At 38.9% G+C, this 18,158-nt stretch overlaps 1 protein-coding gene across 1 annotated transcript in view; it reads left to right on the plus strand.

The window, feature by feature from the left end:
- The window catches only part of MRC1 (mannose receptor C-type 1), a 102,027-nt gene that overhangs the window by 23,223 nt on the left and 60,646 nt on the right, over positions 1 to 18,158 (plus strand). The window contains exons 5-7 of the mRNA XM_070432422.1: positions 7,889 to 8,002; positions 10,662 to 10,808; positions 15,314 to 15,499. Coding sequence (XP_070288523.1) covers positions 7,889 to 8,002; positions 10,662 to 10,808; positions 15,314 to 15,499 — 447 coding nt within the window. The remainder of the gene's footprint in view (positions 1 to 7,888; positions 8,003 to 10,661; positions 10,809 to 15,313; positions 15,500 to 18,158) is intronic.

Below are 18,158 nucleotides of genomic sequence, written 5' to 3' on the forward strand. Positions count from 1 at the left end.
TGAAAAGACTCTGGGAGGGTAAGTAAGGTTTGTTCCCAGGAGCCAACTTTGTTCTATCAGTTGTGACAGAACCCCTGCTGATAAGGACTCTGGGTGTTAATCTAGGCCAGTGGTCGGCAAACAGATTAGTTAACAGAGCCAAATATCAACAGTACAACGATTGAAATTTCTTTTGAGAGCCAAATTTTTTAAACTTAAACTATACAGGTAGGTACATTGTTATTAATCGACGTATATAGTTTAAGTACTGTTGATATTTGGCGCCTCCCTGGCGCTGCGCATCCCGCGGCTGGCCGACCCACACCCCCCACTTCTTCTAACGCCACTTCTTTAAAATAGACTCGCCCAGGCCGAAAACTGACTTCTGCGCATGGGCCACAAAGTTTCAATCGCACTGTACATACGTGCCCGCATGTGGTATTTTGTGGAAGGGCCACACTCAAAGGGCCAAAGAGCCGCATGTGGCTCGCGAGCCGCGGTTTGCCGACCACTGATCTAGGCTCATAGTAGATGCTGCCACAATTAATCAGTGATGTGATTCTTGGACATAAGACATGGATACCATGCTGGTCAAATATTGAAGGTCTAACCTGGAGCCCAAGATCTTCCATTAGCGTTACAGAGCTCACAGTGTTAAATGCAATGCTGCCACAAGCAGGGGCACGCCACGAGCGGCTCTGAAGCTGAGTCCTCCCTGTCTCCCCTTCCTAGAACTCCCAGACTCTCTAGTGGTTTGCAGGTCTTAATGACACTTTCCACGATGTAGTGTGTTTTGTTTTTGTTTTTGTTTGTTTGTTTTTTTAAATATATTTCATTGATTTTTTAGAGAGAGGAAGGGAGAGGAATAGAGAGTTAGAAACATCGATGAGAGAGAAACATCTGATCAGCTGCCTCGTGCACACTTCCTACTGGGTATGTGCCCGCAACCAAGGTACATGCCCTTGACTGGAATTGAACCTGGGACCCTTGAGTCCGTAGGCCGATGCTCTATCCACTGAGCCTAACTGGTTAAGGGCTGTGGTTTTTGTTCTTAAAGCTTCTGTTCTTATAGGATTGTGAAGATTAAAAAGGCCAATGTTTGCTTGAAATGAAAGAATTTGATGGAGTTTTGATAATCCTCTTGGGGAACAGAGAGATTAGGACCAGAAATGAGTGTGAGAGAAAAGCATCCCCAATTCCTTGCTCCAGATACCCACCCTCTCCCCAGTTGCTATTAGACTAATAGAGGGTGTCCCCCAAAATGTCTACACACACTTTGAATAATTATAAAGGCAGGGTTTATTAAAATATATTTCATTTTCAAACTTGAGCTATAAACTGTTAAAGGATGCATACATTTTTGGGGGACACCCTGTATATCTCTGATCCTGTGAAAAACCCTTAGTGGCTTCTCCTTTCTTATCAAACAATTCACAACACTTTTGCCTGGAACTCAATGGCTGTCATCTGCCCACTGACTACTCTTCTCCTTCATGCATTTCCTGGCCTTGATGAAGGAAAAGTTTTGGATTCCTCATCCACGTGCCATACTTTCTCACTTCCACATTTTCCCTCATGCCATTTCTTGTACCTAGAATTTCACAAACTTTATACAGCTGAAATGCAGTGCTTCTCCATTTCCATCTACATTTCTCTCATTTGATTACTGCTTCTATAGCAGTTAGTTCCATATATGTCCCGCTTCCCCTACAAAGTTATAAATACATTCATTTGGTATTTTTATTCATTCATTCAACAAGATGGCTAGTATCTGTGGGAAAAGCATTATGCTAGGTCAGCAGTGGGCAAACTATGGCCCGAGGACCGGATCTGCCCTTTTGAAATGAATAAAAAAAAAAAAAAAAAAAAAAGACCGTACCCTTTTATGTAATGATGTTTACTTTGCATTTATATTAGTTCACACAAACACTCCATCCATGCTTTTGTTCCGGCCCTCCGGTCCAGTTTAAGAACCCATTGTGGCCCGAGTCAAAAAGTTTGCCCACCCCTGTGCTAGGTCCTGGTGACACAGTGGTGACCAAGGCCAGACAAGTGCTGTCCATTTGGAGCTAAAAGTCCAATGGGGAAAATACACACAACTAAGAAAACTAACAAATAAATGCAAATGAAGTGCCATCAAGAAAAAAACCGAAGGCTGTGTGGAGAATGGATCATGCAGGTAAATGGCTGAAAATGAGGAATGTCTTGTGAATATTTTTGTCCCTACCCCAAAGGGCATCACACAGAACCTTCCAAGGGCAAGAGTCTCCATGAATGTTTGCTAACTGACAAATGATGCTTCCCAATCAAAATATTATTTAGCCATCAGCCTCATATGTGGACACATGGTCCGTTTATGGCAAGCGGGCAGTCAGAGTGGTAGCTCCTAAATGTTAAGTTGCTTATTTATCACCAGAAAACCTTGTTAAAGTGAAGGTGCCTGGTGCAATGAGATTCTAGCTCATTAGGTGTGATGTGGGGCCAGGACTTTGCATATTCTCAACCCTCCAGATGATTCTGGGGCAAGTCGTTGGGCGACCACACTTGGCAAAGCACTGCGTTAGTATCTGCTGTATCAGCAGCGCCTACAAATTGCATCTGACCGGTCACCGGGCAGCAGAGTGGAGGGTAAAGAGCAGGGACTGGAGCCAGCGGCCTGGGCCCAGCACTGTGAAGCTGTGTTACTGATGGAGGTTACAGGCTGGGACCTTGGTTCTTCTCATCGACGCAGAAAACATTTTTTAATGTATTTTTTATTGATTTCAGAGAGGAAGGGAGAGGGAGAGAGATAGAAACATCAATGATGAGAGAGAATCATTGAAAGGCTGCCTCCTGCACGCCCCCCCACTGGGGATCAAGCCCACAACCCAGGCATGCGCCCTTGATGGGAATCGAACCTGGGACTCTTCAGTTTGCAGGCTGATGCTCTATCCACTGAGCTAACCTGGCTAGGGCCAGAAAACGTTTTTAAGATGAACAAACATGAAAGTAAAGCAAAGTGGGATTTATTGGAGATATACTCCAAGCGAGGAGCAAGCCAGTTGAGAGAGACAATGGCCCCGAAATCTTGGGTTATATGGTTTAAATGAGAGATTTTCTGGGTCTCCTTTCATTTGCATGCAAGCATGATTGACAGAAAAGGGTTACATAAGTTCATTTTTTCTGGGCATGCCCTTATCCATAATGCATACAAAAACCCCACGAAGTAGGGGGTCAAAACTGCAATGAAAATTTTATTGTAATTAGTCCAGGGCTAGTAAGGTTGCATTGAGGTCATGTCCTTTTCCTCTGAGTTTGTGCCAAGAACCGCCTGGTTCTGAACCTGTCTGCTGGCTGTTCAGGACCCCAGGGCCCTGAGCTCAAGTCTAACTTCCTACCTAACAGTTGGAGAACCTTGGTGAGGTCACCTGAGACTTCTATGCCTCCGTGAATTCATTTGTTAAAGGGGAGAGTTAGAGCAGGGTCCCAGCCTTACCTCATTTTCTAGGATTTCACTTTCTCCAACTCTTTTCAGATGATACTTTTCATCAACGAGGACACATTTCTCCCATAAGTAATTCGTTTTAATTGAATTTGAAGATGTTTATTGCGTTTTTGATGGAAATTATGACATACATTTATTTAGCACAACCTTGTGAAATACACAAACACAATGTAACTGGGTAAGAAATATTTATCTATTCCTCGTCCATTTTTGAGCACTATATCATGGACTGTTCCACTGTAATGAAGTATTTCTTGCAATCCTTGAGCAGCAAGGGTAACATTTATTAATTTTCTCCTTTCAGTCTAGGCAGCAACTCCCCATTTTCTTTCAGTTATTATTAAGGAGATTGGCGATAGAAAAGCAACCTGACCTCGCTGTGTGCATTCATAAACTTGGAGATGAGAATATGCCTCAGGCTGCTTAATAATTCTGCTTGGGATTGGTGTTTTGGGTGTCTCTAATATTGGGATAAAGGATCAGGGTGATTAATATTTACAACCATGTATAAAAATAAGGAGAATAAAGCACAGAAAGAGACAAAACTAAACTCATGTAGATGATTAAGGAAGAGAAAAGATGATTTAAGACAATCCTGGTGTTATTTTTGCACACTTGCTTGAGTGAAAGAAAAATCTATCAGAGTTGAAATGATTTCAATTGGCTGCTCTAAAAAAAAAAATTTTAAGGAATTTGTTTTGGGGTTGTGTTATCTTGACTCTTTCAAGTTTAACTTGTTTTCTGGCTTTTGGGAAGCCAAAGGACCGGACACAGATTACTTTTTAACTTTCTTCCCCAGTTACACAGAGGAAAGCGGTGATGTTGGCAGGACAACAGCTCTGCCTAGCTCTAGACTCATTCCCGGTGCCTGGCCCCACTGTCAGGCTCCAGCTGCAGGAAATGCTTCCCTAATCAATGAGGGAAATTGTTGTGTCCCTCAGAAGAGCAAACAAGCTCCAAGAGATTCAGAGGCTGAGTTCAGCTCAGATTCTTATTTAAATCTTACCCACCCCCGCTGAATTTTAGTCAGCATATTTTTAACATTTCCGGCTTTTCTCCAAATCAACAATATCATGCATTAGTGGGGCTGGAGGGGGGGTGGGTTATGAAGAATTAAAAAACAAACAAGCAGATTTTTTTTCTTGGAGGGGAGATATTCATGATGTTTGATATTTACTGGGATAGATCAGGGAAGAATCTAGAAAATAGTGGTGTAAATGGGGATTTTGATCTACTCCATTTTGGGAAACATGCCACTAAAATGAAAAAAAACAACAACACCCCCCCCCCCCCAATAGTTATATTTTTAAGATAAGATTTCTTTTATGTGAGGATTTTTGGAGTAAATATCATTTTTAAAAAATGTGTAAATCCACCTGACCAGTGTTGCTCAATGGTTGAACATTGACCCATGAACCAGGAGGTCATGGTTCTATTCCTGGTCAGGGTAGATGCCCAGGTTGTGGGCTAGATCCCCAGTAGAGGGCCTGCAGGAGGCAGCTGATCGATGATTCTCTCATCATTGATGTTTTTTTCTCTCTCTCTCCCTCTCCTTTCCTTTCTCTGAAATCAATAAAAAATATTTTTAAAAAGTGTAAGCCCATTTTATGACTCTGAGATCAAATGACCTGTCATTTATTGAGCAGCTACTGTGTGCCAGACACATGACTTTATTTCTATAGCTCACACCCACCTCCTCAATGAATATTATTGTCCTCACTCTGTAGATGAGATAACAGACTAGGAATAGAAATGAGATACTTGCCTAATGTCTCATGTTCAGAAAGTGGCTGATTTGGAATTCAGTGCTTCCTTCCCATTTCACTCTGCCTGGGTCTCACTAACAAAAAGTAATCAAGGATCTGGTGGTCCCCAACGCACTAAATAGAACCCTTAATTATATGTCAACACTCCTTACTCCAGTAAATTTATTCTAAACTGACAATCTGAATGCACAGTGTCTGCAGGGCTAACTGCTTCTGCCCAAGCAGCCCGTTCCTATATCACTCATCATCGTTTCATCATCCTCACTTCTGTTTCTAACCTCAAAAATGTTGGCACACTGCATTTAATCCTCAATTCCTGAATCAGAATGATAACTACATTTGTGCATGATTAGGATTTACAGAACTGAAAGAAGATATAGGAAGTGAAATTTGGCTGGTTGCTCTGATTGTTTTTGCCAGTTTCTGTTGTTGCTGGCTGAAAAACAAATTGGGCCTCAATATAGAAAAAAATTGCCAATGTAATAGTGGACATTAATGCAGCCTCTGTTATAACTAAGTTCAAAAGTAGGCATAGAACTATTTCAGATAATACATTCAGAAAAAGTAATAATCAAAATGTTTAGCATGTGGAATTGATGCTCTCTATAGTAATGTCACAGAAAATAATGTCATAGTAAAAAAACTTGGTCTCATAAAATTACAGAAGATCATCAGAGGAAAAGAAAAAATGTGGCTGATGCTCACTGGCTTTAAGTGACATATTTGACACAAAGTTTGAGTTTTGTTTCTAAATCACATTTTTTTTGCCAAACTGACTTTGAATGGAATAATAATAATAATAATAATGATAATAATAATAAAATGGCGTCCTGACCTGTGTGGCTCAGTGGATAGAGTGTCGGCCTGCGGACTCAAGGGTCCCGGGTTCGATTCTGGTCAAGGGCATGTACCTTGGTTGTGGGCACATCCCCAGTAGGGAGTGTGCAGGAGGCAGCTGGTCGATGTTTCTCTCTCATCATTGATGTTTCTAACTCTCTGTCCCTCTCCCTTCCTCTCTGTAAAAAATCAATAAAATATATTTTTAAAAAATGGCAGTAGCTTACATTTATTGGCCTCATACTATGTGTCAGGTCTTATTTTAATACTTAATTTAATTCTTCAAAACAAGCCTAAGAGTATTACAGGATAGGAGAGGGCCTCTTCTCCCCCAGTTGCTCATGGAATGGGGTTTTTGGGGTGCCCCTGGAATGAGCATTTCCGGAGGCCCCCATGGGAGGAGGATGTATAGTAGAAAGCTTTCTTTCTATGGAATTACACCCCTGGGTTTCCAAAGTCCCATTTCCTTTTCCCCAGTCGTAGAAGAATTGTATCTGGGGCTTCGGTAGAGCTAAAATCAGAGCCCGTGTCCGGAGTTCCCTTTCCATGTCTGCACAGTCCAATCCAGCATCAGGCTAGCTTACTTTGTGTTTCCCACTGTAGTTCATCAGGCCATTGCATATAGGGTCCTCAGGTAAACATGGCTATGGAGGAATCACAGGTGAATGCAAGGAAGCCAAGAGTGAGCCAAGAGCATATGAGCAACAAGAGAGAGAATTCCTTTGTTTAGAACAGCGGTTCTTAACCTGTGGGTCGCGACCCCTTTGGGGGTCGAACGACCCTTTCACAGGGGTTGCCTAAGACCATCAGAAAACACATATATAAGTACATATTGTTTTGTGATTAATCACTATGCTTTAATTATGTCCAATTTGTAACAATGATATTGGGGGTCACCACAACATGAGGAACTGTATTAAAGGGTCTCGGCATTAGGAAGGTTGAGAACCACTGGTTTAGAAGATTATGTGTTTCCAAATTTTCCCATGCTTGCAGTGGCCACTGCTCATTCTGGCCAACCATCTCTGTTCCAGGTGTGATTGGCAGGCAAGTACCTTTTCTGTGTCACACCAAGTTTTCTGGGCATGTGTCTATTTTCCCTTTTTTTGGATCCCTTCCCCAGTGTTTTGCAAGGAATAGAAGGTGGTTTCCTCATTGAGTGCAAAGCTGCAGCTTCCTGGTGAAGCTGCCCAAATGATATGCCTATAATGTCTGGCCTTCCTATTCTGCTCCTTTCCTATCCTATATATTAAAGGTCTAATATGCTAAGTGTCCAGTTGTCTGGTTGTCCATTCAACCAATCAAAGAGTAATACGCTAATGATATGCTAAGGCCACTCAACCACTCACTATGATGTGCACTGACCACCAGGGGAAGATGCTCTGACCAGTAGGTTAGCTTGCTGATGGGATCTGGCTGATCAGGACTGAATGAGAAGGGCTGGACATGCCCTGGAGCCCTCCTGCGGTCCCTCCCCGGCTGGCCAACCTCCCACATCCCTCCCCAGCCCTGATTGTACATGGGTGGGATCCCTAGGCCTGGCCCATGCCCTCTCACAATCTGGAACTCCAAGAGGATGTCAGAGAGCTGGTTTCAGCTTGATTCCTCAGGCTAGTCTGAGGGACCACACTGGTGCATGAATTTGTACACTGTGCTTCTAGTTATTAATAACTAGCTAATTACAGCGGTATCAGAGATACCTACAGCAGATGAGGAATGTCAAAGGATAGATATATCCCTTAAAGAGTGCTTACTTCTGAATTTAATTTCTCTGTCTTTTCTGAATATGAGTTTTGTTTTTGTTTTTGCTTTTGTTGTATAGGATTCACCAATTCCTTGACTTCAGGACTCTGGATTGGACTTAACAGTCTGGGTTCAAACAGTGGATGGCAATGGAGTGGTGGCAGTCCATTCCGCTATTTAAACTGGTTACCAGGTAGGATGAAACTTGCCTGTGATTGAATTAATCTAAACTTAATTTTTCTTGATACCATGGGGACCTTCATCATCTCATGTGTAGGTCTAAAAGAGAATAAATGGTTGGGAGACTATCAGATTCCATTCATTTCTCACCTTGATTTGAAATCTGCCAACTATATTCGAATAAACTAAAACTGTAAGATTAAACAAGCTTCCTGGGATGAGGACTTGTCAGGCAGGATTATCACACAAATCAATACAAGTCTCTGTTACAGTATGAGTTCTAAGAATCTTCTTGATTTGCTAGGCATAAAACATTTGGAGATGACCAAGCCTTTCACAGCTTTTTAATTTTCTGGAGGACAGAAAATTCCTGAACTAATTATTTCTACATTGTTATAACATACAGGTAACAGAACAAAAAAGGAGATGAAATAATAAATATGTTCCACATATACATCAATTATTCAGAGAAAACAAGATGACCAATGATGACAAAAAAATTTCTTCTTATTCACCATTACCATCCAGTGTTAGAAGTTACATGAGGCAATCCATTGAGCATGGTTCTGAACCCCCACCCCCATATCAATCTTGGTTTTCAGAAAGAGTGCAAAGAACAATTAGTGATGTCTGCCATGCACGTGGGAAAGGCATAACCTATAGGTCACACCTTCATTTACAGGTTCTGCTATGGAAAAAAACTGATGTGCTGTTTTTTTTGACATTTGTTTTTAAAGCCATTAAGTGGCTCTTGCATTTGGTTTAGATAACAAGCTCTCAATTTTTGTATTATTGAGGTATGCTATTAAAAAGAAAAAAAAGTCAGTAAAATAATATTCAAAATAGATGCTGAAACATGGGAGAGAATTTTTAGAGAATCTATTTTGGTTTAAATTGCTTAGATTTTACTATGAGCTATAACCTTCAATGCAGGATGGTAAAAGGCTGTCACTAGAGTTCTAAAAATAGTATCAGCTCTCTTCTTCTAGAGCATGGGAAGTGAACATTGCTGCAAAAGAACAGAAGGAGTCCTTTTTTATGGGTGAGGATTTGATTTGTCTGCCTACTCACTCAGCCAAATTAAACAGGAGAATACCAGTTGGGGTCAATCAGATCAATAGACAGAAATAATCATTTATGAGGGGATGAGTTTATTCATCTTTCTTGCTTAATTATTGTACAACATTGGGCAGGACAGGTCATTTATTTATTATTCTTTTGGGGGTTGGTGATTATAATACTTAGCCACCCTCATTCTGAGAGTTCAGTGAGGAAATTTGGAGGTTAATTTAGTGAAGGTGAGCAATGAAATTAGGATGTTAATAAGAAAATAAAAGAAGTGAGCTTCCTTATTAAATCAAGTTCCTGAGAAGTAAGTCCAAATTAAATCACCTTACAAAATAGTATGAGAGTTTCTTCAACTAGAATTAGAAACTTTGTGGGGTATTAGCAATTTTTATTATTTAAAGTATTCAATCAAGTATTCAATTGAGTAGTTATGACCAAGTAACACATTTATTTAAATACACTTATTTGGTGATGTAGGGGTATAAATTCAAATCTATAACTATGGTAACCATTTAAGGACAACTAATTAATATATTAAAGTTGGTCATCATGTTGTACTGATAAATAAATGCATAACATGATTTATTAGTCAACATATTAACCAATAGCTATAAAATTTATTATTGTTTCTTGAAAGTTTCTTTCTAGTACTGACACTGACACCTTATCTGTTAGTCAGTTATATTGTGAGTTTTGTCACAATATTAACACATTTTAAAAACATCCTTATCACTAACAATTTTTTTCTTTGTATGCTATTCAGGCAACTTTCAAAAAATTTTGACAAAGGCTTTCTGGAGCGGGTAACATGATTCCCATCTTACAGGAAGGGAGAGTGAGGTCCAGACGCAGGTTATATACATGTCAAAAGTCAGAAAGCAGTAATTAACAAAGTGTGGCCCATTCACCCTGTCTTCAGGTGTGCAATGGAACTAGCTTATATCTCCTGTGTTAACAAAGTTGCCTTTATCTGGTTCTCCAATCAGTTCCTGATTAAAATGGGATACGGGGTCAGATGTTAAAATTATTCTTTGCAGGCTAAGTTGAAAAATCTGGAATCATAGTTCTGGGTGCACTTTTCAGCACACATTAGTGCCTCCAGCAACCCTTCCCTTGTCTTTCTCCTCTCCATCGTCTTTCTTTTCTGTCTCCTCTTTCTAATTGGAGAAAGTCTTCCCATGTCCAGAAACGCTCTAGTCTGGTCTTCACGGTGAGCTTGACTTTGTTTTCTTGGTAGGTATTGACAGTGCTTAATAGAGTTTTTTTTTTTTTTTTTTTTTTTTTTTTTGGTTAGGTTCATCTCTATTATACATCCATAACCCAAGATGAAGATTGTTCAGGTTTTAAGGTCCAGCTTTATTATTTGATATTATGAAAAGAAGTTATTTTAAAAAGTAAATTTGCATAATCAAAATTTTAGTCATTGAAATGATCCAACAAGAAAACAGACACCCAATGTGGTTTTTACTCTGCAGCCAATAAACATTTATTTGTGGATGTTTAGCAACAGATGGGATGGGGAGCCATTAGTCCCCGGGGCTGAGGGGTCTATCTAACTTGTAATACCTGTAACGCTCCCATTTTACTTTTTCTTTTCCCCAAAGGAAGTCCATCAGCAGAACCTGGACAAAGCTGTGTGTCACTAAATCCTGGGAAGAATGCTATGTGGGAAAATCTGAACTGTGCTCAGAAACTAGGCTACATCTGTAAAAAGGGCAACGCAACTTTGAATCCTTTTGTTATTCCCTTAGGTAAGTGATCTATTTGATCTGAAGCACATACAATATTGTAATTTAACGAGAAAGTTATAGGTGAGTCATACTGTATGAAAGGACAGGTTTCGTGGATAATTTATGGAGTCAACTTAATGACATTCCTACAACATTTCTTTTTGTTGGTTCCTGCTCCTGACCACCGCCATTTTCTGAGCGTGCTGTGGGGTTCAGGCGTGTGCAAAGCCTTTGACAGAACACAAGTTAGAATTTTATCTTCACAGCAGCCTTGTGAGTTAGGTATTCTTATTCACACATTATAGGTGAGGAGAAAGATATTCAAAGGTGATATAAAACATGCACATGTGACAAAATCAGAATCCAAGCTAGGAAATATATGTCTGAAAGATTTTAAAAAATATATTTTTATTGATTTCAGAGAGGAAGGGAAAGGGAGAGAGATAGAAACATCAATGGTGAGAGAGAATCATTGATCGGCTGCCTCCTGCATGCCCCCTACTGAGGATCAAACCTGCAACCCACGCATGTGCCCTTGACTGGAATTGAACCCAGGACACTTTAGTCTTTGGGCCGATGCTCTATCCCAGGGGTGGGCAAACTTTTTGACTCGAGGGCCACAATGGGTTCTTAAACTGGACCGGAGGGCCGGAACAAAAGCATGGATGGAGTGTTTGTGTGAACTAATATAAATTCAAAGTAAACATCATTACATAAAAGGGTACGGTCTTTTTTTTTTTTTAGTTTTATTCATTTCAAACGGGCCGGATCCGGCCCGTGGGCCGTAGTTTGCCCACAGCTGCCTATTCACTGAGCCAAACCAGCTAAGGTTGCAATATATATATATATATATATATATTTAATGTCCTCACTATTTAGGGTCTATCTGGGCTTTACTGCTATTCAAATTAACATTGTACACTAAAGTCTTCACAAAAATGGAATATAACATCCCGAAAGTAATAATTAAATTTTACATATAGACTACAACAGAGGGAAAAATTCAATTATGCTCACTATCATAATCTTATGGAAGAATTAAACTACTAAGGCAAGACTGCATTCTTTCTACAAATTGGCCAAAAGCAAACAAAGTACATATTTTTCACTAACAGCTATTTTTGTAGGAACACAGTACTTTAAAGAAATATATATATATATATATATATATACACACACATATATATATATATATATATACACACACATATATATATCTGTAAGTATTGTGCTTGGGAAATCTGTGTGTCATTAACGTTTTTCTCCTTGAATTTTAAAAGCAATTTTATTTATTTTAAAATATGATTGACATGGCTAGAGAATAAAAAAGTACAAAATAAATAATAATATTTTCTTCCAACCTCTTACTTCTAACTCCCACATCCCATCCCTGAGTAACTGTTTCTGGATGTATATCTTCATCTAATTATTCTATGAATATATAAACAAATATGTCTATGATGATTTTTATCTGTTCCATACAAATGGAAGCATGCTATACATATATTCTCTACTTTTTTCACTTAATGACAATTTAGGACATCATTCTATATAGTGCATAAAAATTATGTGTGAATTTTTATGGCTGTGCAATAAGCCATCACAGAGAGAGAATATATATATTTTTATATATACTTTTTGACAAGTGCCCTATATATGGATCTTAGTTTACTTCCAATTTTTATTGTTACAAACAGTCCTTCAGTGAATAACTTTATACACATGTAATTTCATACACGTGATAATTCCTAGAAGTGAAGTTGCTGATCAAAGAGTAGCTGTGCTTGCAATTTGTAGATGGAGATGTGGCCAAGATCTCCGGTGAACATAGACGAGGGTCCCGGTTATTGGGTCTGATCACACTTCACAGGGTCACCACTATGACTCTGGCCTGCCTCAGGGAGACCTCCTTCATTCTTGTACTTTATCGCCTTTGTTGCTCCCAGGGGAGAGAGAGTGTGACTCTTCCTCCTTGGAAGAGCTGGTACAATTCTTCTTCAGAAGACTTGCAAGTGCCCCTCTGGGGACGAGGAGAATGGTTGTTTTATAGTTTCCCTGGTACAGGAGGCAGAATTCTGTAACTTGACCTTGTTGCTTAATCCCTCAGTTTTAGGCTCCTCACCTATGAAGTGGGAATATGGATACCCATTCCTCCTATGAGCATTGGTTCATATTGTCAAACACGTAGTCAATTATTCCCATTTCTCTACTGTTCCTCAAATTACATCACTTGCTAACACTTCCCGTCCCAGTGGTTTTTAAATTTCTCTATATACTTCCTGGGTTAATCATGCTATCTTATCTATAAAGTCAAGTAAACCAGATTTTGAAAAGCATATCAAAGATCAAACTATACAGCACCTGACTGGTGATCTCTTGGGCAAGGATTCCACCTCAGACCCTGTTGGTCCTTGCAACATCACCCTATCTGCCCATAATTCCTGGGCCCCTACAGCTGCGCTCTCTAGTTCAATAGCCTCTTAACCACATGTGGCCATTGAGCACATGAAAGTGGCTAGTTCCGACGGACATGTGCTGCAATGTAAAATACATACTGGGCTTCCAAGACTTTTTAAGCAAAAAAAGTGAAATAGCTCATTGTTTATTTTTAAAAATTGATTGCATGTTAAAATGGATATTTTGGATAAATTGGGTTAAATGAAATATATTATAAAAATTTAATTTACCTGTTTCTTTTCATGTTTATTTCACATCACAACTAGGACATTTGTAATTGTGTAGGTGGCTCTCGTTACATACCTATTGGACAGGTCTGCTCTAGAGGAACAAGCCATCTTTTGTGCCTGCCCGGCCGAACTCTCTTTCACGGCCTGATTTCATGTTTTAAAAGATTTTTAAAAGTTCATCTGTTCGGGGTTAGAAGTCCTGAGCATTTGCTGACATTATTTTCAGCGTCATAGGCAGCAAAATTAAAATATCCCACCAGGGGGCTCCAGAGATATACTAACGTATTTTCTTTTTGGTCACTTCCGGAAGTGTGCAAATTGAGAGAATTTATTGCATTGAGAGAATTTTTGAAAATATGCATTTTTCTATTACAATAATAGAGTGTTTGGTCATTATAACGACCTATTGACTTGAATGACTACTGTGCACAGCACCTGGGCTTAACCAAAGATGTGGCAGATCGTCCCAGCCTTTAAGAGAAAATCGGACTGACACATTAAACACGTAGCAGAGGTGCCCTATATAGAACATTTACCAAGGCAGCACACTTGAGAACAGTTAATATCAAATTTAGACATATAAATTGACGTTCACTTGGTAACATAATCCCTCTTTAAGCCAAGTGTGATGTTAAATTGCTGTTTGAAATAATATCTGTAAAATGGTCATTATAACCTGCTGTACATCAGATATAACTTCAGTTCCTTCTCTTGACCAACACTCACTACACTTCCCATGTGCCAGGCCCTGTGGCACAGACATAGATGCATTTGGTGAGTCTCTGTCTTCCAAGGTATTACCTCCCTCAGCTCATTACCACTATAATATATTATAATATATTTTTGTAATGTGTAATCAAAATTATGAAACTTGACCATAATCTATCAGCACCAGTAATTAGGATATTGGCCACTATTCCTGGTTTAATTAAATAGTAAAAGTGTGACATTTGTAACTTTCAGTCACATTATCTCAAATGTTTCCTAACTCAGAAATGGTGAGAATGGATAGCTTAATGTTAGCATTAATATTAATATTATTAGAAATGCTTTACATATATGGACACTTGGGCTTATGTGATGTGACTTGCCCATGATCAAACACTTGTGGCAAATTCAGGTTTTGCCTGAAAGACTTTTGAATCAAACCCCTGTGATTTCCACAATATTCCATGTCATCTTTGGAAGCAAGTCACTGGCAGTGGTTGGTTCAGAGGCTCGGTGGCCACTCAAACTGCTGAAGTTTCAGAAGCTCCTTGCTGGCCCCCTGGCCCCACCCATTCTATTCCATTTCAACACCTCTTTCTCTTGCCTACCTGATAGTGCTTCTCCAAGGAATGCCTGGCTCCCTGATGTTCACAGAATAGAGATAAATTGAATTCTTTTAAACAATGCATTGTTTAAGAGAGAGAGAGAGAGAGAAACATTGACCTGAAAGGGAAACACTGATTGATTGCCACTCACACTTGCCCCAATAGGGAATCAAACCCGAAACCTGGATGTGTGCCCTGACTGGAAACCGAATCCTGCGCCTTTTGGTGTGTGAGAGGATTCTCCAACCAACTTGAGCCACACCGGTGAGGGCAGTACAATTAAAAAAAAAAAAAGAGATTTCCCATTTAGCTTTTTAAAAAATGAAATATGCATTCACATACTTTTTAGTTTTAAAGCAAACACAATGTAGTTTTTTTGTGAATGGCAAGAAGTAAAAAATAATCTCACTTTTATTTGTCCATAACTGTGAACTGTTTTCTATATAGAATGGTAGACTATGTTATTACAATAAAAACTCCAACACCTTCCCTTTTAAATGGTTTCCAAATCCTTTTTTTCTTCTAGAAAGTGATGTGCCTACTAACTGTCCCCCTCAGTGGTGGCCATACATAGGTAACTGTTACAAGATTCACAGAGAAGAGAAGAAAATCCAAAGAGATGCCTTGATCGCATGTAGGAAGGAAGGTGGTGATCTGGCAAGCATCCATACCATCGAGGAGTTTGACTTCATTATCTCCCAGCTGGGTTACGGTAAGAACTCCCATCAGTAATTTGCTTGACCTGAGTCTTTCCCACTCGCTGCTTATCTCTGGAAAGTTTAGTCATAAATGTGAAATATAATAAGTTCAAACTAATACTTCAGTGATCAATTTAATAAATTTAATAATATACATGAATCATGCCTAAAATGTAAAAATTGTATATGTTTTTAAAGAATTTTTATCACTAAGGGCTCATTGGATTTATTTTTCTTTTATTATGTAATCCCTTTATGGATACTTTAAAAAATATTATTTTTCTATATATAATCTGGATTCAGAGCGGTCTACCTTAAATTTCTCACAGTATTTCATTTTCTGTAGTTATTTGTGTATATATATATATATATTTAAGGCCTATATTTTATCTCACAAGCCAGGTCTCTAAATGAAGCATCTCATACTTTGGACTTGTTTATGCTGCTGGAATGTTGAGCAGTGCAAGAAATAGGATATTTTATTGGATGTTGGCCTCAATCTTTTAAAGAAACTTATGTCTCCATTTTAGATACATCACTTAAGAAATGTATAGAAAACATCATAACTAAGATATTGTAAAGTTTTCAAAAATTGAAAAAGTTTATTTAAAAAAGTGGGGAGAATGAGTTGGGGATTCAGTCTTACCCTGAAGAGGAGGGTGAGGAAGAACCTAATGGTGATGAGCTTCCTCGGTACTTGCTGATTAAATGATGATCATTTTCTGCTTCCACTGATGAGACTTGAATGGCTGCAGCTGCTAGCTTCCAGCGAACAAAACAAGAGGAAATGGATGGTGGTGATGGTGGGGACTGCTTCCTGACGCTGCCTGACAGTGGATAGGAGTCGGGGGAAGGGAAGAGGAAAAGCAATTGACAAGTAGAAACATAGTTTCAGAGAAAGATGTAAAAGACCCCCAAACCCTAGTACTCCTGGCACCTGTGCCCAAACTTCCTCTGCTTACCTCTGGGCTTAGTGGGCCCGCTGACAGACTGCTGCAGCCTACAAGCGGTTTCTTGATTGTTCTCCATCTACCTCTTCTCTCTTTACCTGGATGATAATTTACTTACAACTGATGTATCTGAATAGTGTCATGACACATAAGTTATGATACTTATAATAAGTAATAAAGTTTACAAACGAATCAGTGGAAAACAGATTAGTTAAGATGCTTAACACGCAAACTTTGCTCTACTTTATGTAATATGATATAATAATGGGAGAACCTTATGTGTTTATTGATATAGTTTTGGGGAAGTTGGATGACAAATGTTTGCTTTTATTCAGCTTGAGAATTCGTAAATTTTTATTTAGGAAACCTCTTTTTATTATCCATAACGATTTCTTTAAAACAATGAAAATAATATTAATAAAAATAAAGAATAGTTACAAAATTGAATTGTTTCTAAATCAAAAGCCTGCCCTGGCCAGTGGTTAGAGCATTGGCCCATGCACTGGAGGGTGAGGGTTCAATTCCTAGTCAAGGCAAGTACCTGGGTTTCCAGTTTGATCTCTGACCCCAGTCAGGGCGAGTGAGGGAGGCAACCAATCAATGTGCCTCTCTCACATAGCTTCTCTCTCTCTCTCTCTCTCTCTCTCTCTCTTTCCCTCTCTCTCTCCCCCTTCCCCCCTCCCTCCCCTCACTTCCCACTTCCTTCCACTCTCTAAAAATCAATGGAAAAAAATGGGTGAGGATTAACAACAACAAAAGAACAAAAACAGAAGTCTAGGAAACCTTTTTTTTAGTTAGTTGAAATATCTTTTATGTGACTCATGGAAAGACAGTGGGTAAATTGGGACCTGCACATATAAATTATGACTATAGCAACTAAAACAGCCTCCCTACTGATTTATAAGAATCAGCTTAACACCTTTACACTTACATCTTACATATTTTTGTAGGATCAAAATTGTGCTTTGGAATTACCAAAGCTGGAGGGGGAGAACAGTTCAGTGAGAAAAATATTTATAGAAAACTCTTAATACTTTATTATAATTGTGGTATTTGGGAGTTAGGTTTTCATTAGTATTTAACCTAAATCCTTGAGGTGTGGGTACATGAGGTCATTTTGAAGCCTATATTGGGCTGCTCAAAAAGATTATGATCTGCCAAATTAGGTGAAAGGAAAAGGGATCATGATGACAATGTCAGTCACACTCTATGGTGCTGGAAACATCTGCGGGTGTTGGCGCTAGGCCAGCCAGAAACTTCTCCAAAGCAAAGTTGAGTGACAACTTTAGGAGGAAGAGATAAACTGTTTAGGGAAATTCCTATACAGTGTGGCATTTTTCTCATATTCTACTACAAAATCATCTTTAAAATCCTTTGGCAGGTGATTTTATTTTACAGCTTAAAGAACATAAATCAACACTCAGGATGGAATTCACAGTAGTGCAATTAAATAGATATTGAATTGTGTATTCTTTCATTTTATTAAATTTGGAATTGTATCTGTTTTTAGCCACTAAATCCCAGGCCTTCAATATTGTCCCATTTTAGTCATGAAAATTATAGGATTTTAAAACAAAATAATCACATTTTATATCTAGTCCTGGTTGTTTTTGTTTTAACCTTTATTTGCTATTTGGGTTCTTCTTGTATTTAATGGTGAAAATAATTCCAGATTCATTTGTATTTATAGGCTAATAAATAAGTGCCAAATATTGGGACACAG

Source organism: Myotis yumanensis, unplaced genomic scaffold, assembly GCF_028538775.1.
Source record: "Myotis yumanensis isolate MYYU_CA2020_CCGP unplaced genomic scaffold, mMyoYum1.0.hap1 SCAF_1, whole genome shotgun sequence".
In the NCBI taxonomy this organism is placed as follows: Eukaryota; Metazoa; Chordata; class Mammalia; order Chiroptera; family Vespertilionidae; genus Myotis; species Myotis yumanensis.